Here is a 5,057-nt window from a genome sequence, read left to right as displayed (position 1 = left end):
TTGCAGGGCGGTCCAGATACTTGAATGTGACACGGTATCAAAAGCTTTTTTATAATCAATATATGCAATGTATAACGTTCTTTGCTTCTCTTGATATTTTTCCATTATTTGTTCTAGAGTATGTATGTGGTCGATTGTTGAAAAACTCTTGCGAAAACCTGCTTGTTCTATTGGTTGGTTTGCTTCTATTGTGACACTTATTCTTTTGTTAATTATGGAGAAAAACAGTTTGTAGATACATGAGAGTAAGCTTATAGGCCTGTAATTTGTGATATCTTTTGAGTCACCTTTTTTGTAAATTAAAATTATTTCCGATTCTGCCCACTGCGATGGTATTTCAGCAGTTTTTAATATAAGGTTAAATAAGTGTAATAATGGGAGAGTCAGTAGCGGCCAAGCAACCTTTATAGCTTCATTTGTAATGCCATCTGGTCCTGGGCTCTTCTCTAGCTTTAGCTTTTTTATTTCTTGTGTTACTTCTTTTTCAGTTATTGGTGCTATGTCTCCGCTTTTGTTTGTAGAGTTAATATCATTTGCATAGCTATGGCTGGTACACTCGTTTCCTTGTGCTTTATATAGTGTTTTATAGAAATGTGTTGCTACATCTATGATTTCTTTTCGATTATTTACGGTTTTGTCCTTACAGTTTAAGCTGTCTATCCAAGATTTATTTATTCTTAGTTCTTTAAGGGCCTTTTTTGAGCTTCCTGCTTTTTCCAGATGTTTTTCAATAGTCTTCAATCTGTAGCATTTGTAGTCCTGTTTAATATGTTTACTTATTAGTTTGTATAGAGCTGATAGTTCATTTTTTGTGTCTCGAGTTTTTATCTTAGTATGTTGTAACTCTTGTCTTCTCTTGATAAGTTCCAGTGTATACTCCTTTAAAACTTTATGGTTACCTTTTGATATTTCGTTGGAAATTCGGGCGTCCTGTAAGCTCTGGGTTATGGCCTTGGTTAGTGTGTTATATAAAGCCTGTACTGATGTTTTTTCTTGGGCTTTATATAAATCCTGTAATTGTGATGAAATGTTTTGTTTAAAAGATAATATTTCTTGTTCAGTTTTTAGTGATGAATATCGATTGCTTTTATAGGCTGTGCGTTTTTTCGTCTGCTTTGTGATAGACATTGTTGCTCTGATTGCCCTGTGGTCTGACGGGTAGTTCAGATTTAAAACTTCTATGTTTTGGAAGATGTTTGGTTGATTTGACAATACGTAATCTATTTCATTTTTGTATTTATCGTTCGGTGATCGCCAGGTCCATCTTTGGTTTGGTTTTTTATGAAAGAAAGTATTTAAGATGGCAAGTTTGTGTTCGAGGGCGAAATCAATTAGCCTCTGACCTCTCTGGTTTCTTTCACCATATCCGTTTGGTTTCATTATTAGATGTTCATCTTTTCTTGGTTGACCTATTTTTGCGTTAAAGTCGCCCATTATTATATAGTTCTTGTAGGCTTGGTCTACGGCTCTATTGACATTTGTGTAGAAGTTGTTAATCTCTTCTTCACATGCCGTTTCAGTTGGAGCGTATATCTGTATAATTGACATGGACAATCCTTGTATGTTTAAGTTTAATAATGCTACTCTATCGTTTATTCCCATGAAACTTTCAATCCAGTTCTTACGGGTTTTATTTATTATGAAACCGACTCCACGTTTGCCAGGTGTGTGTCCTGTGTGGCATAGTATGAAATTATTATATTCTTCTATCCTGGTGCCCGTCCTCCTTATTTCACACATTCCAATTATGTCGTATTTGATTTTAGTGAGAGCTTCGCTAAGTTCGATTAAGCGTTCGTAAGTAGATAAAGTTCTGACGTTGTAAGTTAATATGTAGAGCTGATCTTTCTTCTTTTTAGTTGAGTTAAGTATTTCTTGTGTTAGTGTTCCATTTCTTATTATTGAAGGAGTTTGAGATGTCTTCTTTAGAGGGTTTTGGTCTTGATCTTCCACGGTGACCAGCCGGATTGGAAGATGGTTTTCGTTGCTTAGTTGAAATTGATTGAATGTTGCATCGTTGAGGGAGGGGGAAGTTGATTGTTATGAATGTAAGTTAATGGTTTTATCGTTGGTTTGGTTATGTGGTGTATTAACGTTATTGTTTACTAAATAGCTTAGAATGCTTGGTTTAAGAACTCCTTCTGAGACACTATTTGATCTAGGTATATATGGGTTTGATTGTTTTATTTTTTTCTTAATGGATCTTGTTGTACTATTACCAACTAGTGCTTGAGAATTGGGATCTGACTCTGGTGAAGTCATCAGTATTCTTTTGTTATTTGATTTTAATATAACCAGCTTATCGTATTTTATCGTGACTTTATTTCCTTTCTCGCGCTCTCTATTTGCTTCCTCCTGTAGTTCTTTCCTTTTTTCTAGTATGTATTTAGGGTAGTCTTCGTTTAAGTAGTATTGGGTGTCTTTTAATAATCTTTTATGCTTAAGAATGCTGACCTTTGAACCAAGGGTAGAAAAGGTTACAATTATTGGTCGCGGCTTATCACCCTTTTTCCCCACTCTCTTTATTTCTTGAATATCTCTACAATCCAATTTTAATAACAGTCTTTCACTTATGAATTGCAATATATTGTTCTCCAAGTTATGATAGGATGTCTCACTCTCTTCGATACCGAAGAAAATTATGTTTCTTTGTCTTGCTTGTTTTTCCATAAATTGAATCCTTTTTTCTTGTTTTTCAACATTTTCTTTCAAAGTTTGATGTTTTTCTTCCAATATGGAAAATTTCTCTTCTAATTTGTTAATTATGTTGAGTGTTACTTGCTCTGTCACCTTTTCACCACTTTTCTGAATTTCTATTTTTTGAGCGTTCAGTTCTTTTTGAATATTTTGTAAGGCTTTCATGATTTCTTCCATGCTGTCTGTTTTGTTTTGGTACTAGTTGCGCCCTCTAGTGGAGCTGGATAGTTTTATTCATACGTAGTGTGCTTTTTTTCTAATAGATGGCGCTGTTTCCCAGATTATTTTGATATGACAGATGGGTAAAATTGCAGACTCATTCAGGAGAGAAGTTATGTTTTCCAAAAAAGGGATAGCTTTCGCGATTTTCATTCACTTGCACTCCGGCACTTTCATAGACCTTGGTACAATTATTAGTTCCTGGTTTCGGGAGAAAAGACTTGAAAAGTTCGTAGGTTGTTGTTTGTTAACACTTCAGTTTTTTCTTAGGTATTTTATGGATTATTCGTTAACTTAGGACCCTGCCTTCATTATATAGTCACATTCACTAGTTTATTTGTCACTTGTACGGTTTTTTATCACTATATTCACTTTCAATTATATTTTTAAATAACTTTTTTTACGATCTACGTTGTTACCGCGTCTCAGTAACGCCTACCCTAATATCGGAGTTTATTTATAATAAACTAGCGACTCGCCCTCGCTTCGTTTCGGAAACTGTAATTTATTATTGATTTCTCCACTATTTAATGGATGTTATTATACATATAAACCTTCTTCTTCAATCACTCTATCTACTAAAAAAAACCGCATCAAAATCCGTTGCGTAGTTTTAAAGATTTAAGCATACATAGGGATATAGGGACAGAGAAAGCGACTTTGTTTTATACTATGTAGTGATGATATTCCTTCAGAATTTCAGCGCAGTTCCAACGACTGTACTATGTAACTACGCGATCTCAAGTCCGGCCGGAAAGCGAGCGATCATTTGACCAACTTTTTTCATTATCTCAACGAACTGGAATTCTTATAGTGGTCCTATTTCGCTTTAGTTTTGATTTTCTTTGGGCTTTTTCTCTTGTTAACTACAGTCGTTAACTCTTAGTAAGCCATTACAGTACAAACGAGGCGGCTTTCTGCTTAGCGGAATTAGCGTAGTAATAAAACCATTATGTTGTATTAGTGTTCGTGAAATAAAGTTTCATAATGCTTTATGAGTGAAATTAGAACTCGTATTGTTTTGGTATTAGGAAGTGTTAAGTGTGAGTCACCTGCGTCTCTAACTTTACGTATGCTCATGAGCGATACTAACAACCTTCGATCAGTTAGCATATCTTCAATGACCATAATTGTATGATATAGAAATGCAGACAAGGCCCAAGACAACAACATCATGAAGATTCTCATTGACGACTTGACAGTAAAAGGGGTACTAATTTTGAAATAATTGATTCCTCTAGTAAGCCAAAGAGAGGAGAGGCCGTCGGTCGTCGCGGCCTAAAGGATAAGACGTCCGGTGCATTCGTGTTGAGCGATGCACCGGTGTTCGAATCCCAGGTGGATACCAATTTTTCTAATGAGATACGTACTCAACAAATGTTCACAATTGACTTCCACGGTGAAGGAAAAACACCGTGTAATAAAATAAAATTCGCAAAATTATAATTTGCGTAATTACTGGACCTCTTGTGAGTCCGCACCGGTAGGTACCAACCCCTAACTATTTCTTCCTTTAAGCAGTAATGCGTTTCGGTTTGAAGGGTGGGACAGCCGTTGCAACTATACTTAAGACATTCGAACATATATCTCAAGGTGGGTGGCGCGTCAATACGTTGTAGACGTCTATGGGCTCCAGTAACCACTTAACATCAGGTGGGTTGTGAGCTCATCCACCCATTTAAGCAATAAAAAAAAGGCAGCGTGTTGTGAAGCTTACCACCAACGCCTGAAGTGATGATTACGACCACTGGGTCAAGAGCGACACCGACTAAGAAGAAGTAAACCAAAAACTGTAGTTGATGGAAAATTAATTTCACAGGACATGAATGTAAGTAAATATGTGAAACGTCTTTACGGCCCACCTGGTATTAAGTTGTTATTGGAGCCCATAGCTGTCCCAACGTGAATGACGCCACCCACTTTGAGACATGAAGTCTGAGTCTAAATTAGTAGAATACCGAAAGTTTTCGGCTTTCACTTGACGGTTTCGAGTAGAAATTAGTAGGATTTTCACTTCTTCTTATACGGGATTACAATACGTCCGGCCAAATACAAATACTGGCTTACGATGGAAGTATGCAGACATTCGTGAGAAAATATTAGGCGGTGTTATTCGAAGCCACAGTTGTCCCTCCACGGCG

At 36.3% G+C, this 5,057-nt stretch overlaps 1 protein-coding gene across 1 annotated transcript; it reads right to left on the bottom strand.

Annotated features, from left to right (window-relative positions):
* Positions 1 to 1,845: 1,845 nt before the first annotated feature.
* LOC119630567 (uncharacterized) lies at positions 1,846 to 3,345 on the bottom strand. Its single transcript, XM_038020422.2, has one exon. The coding sequence runs from the start codon at positions 2,872 to 2,874 to the stop codon at positions 2,041 to 2,043; it is 834 nt and encodes a 277-aa protein (XP_037876350.1). The 5' UTR covers positions 2,875 to 3,345; the 3' UTR covers positions 1,846 to 2,040.
* Positions 3,346 to 5,057: the final 1,712 nt, after the last annotated feature.

The sequence above is a fragment of the Bombyx mori genome, chromosome 25 (genome assembly GCF_030269925.1).
Source record: "Bombyx mori chromosome 25, ASM3026992v2".
Lineage (NCBI taxonomy): Eukaryota > Metazoa > Arthropoda > Insecta > Lepidoptera > Bombycidae > Bombyx > Bombyx mori.
This window is presented reverse-complemented; position numbering and strand designations above follow the sequence as displayed.

What these genes read in the sequence shown, in the direction of transcription:
- LOC119630567 (XM_038020422.2), bottom strand. Translation starts at nt 2,874, where the DNA reads ATGGAAGAAATCATGAAAGCCTTACAAAATATTCAAAAAGAACTGAAC.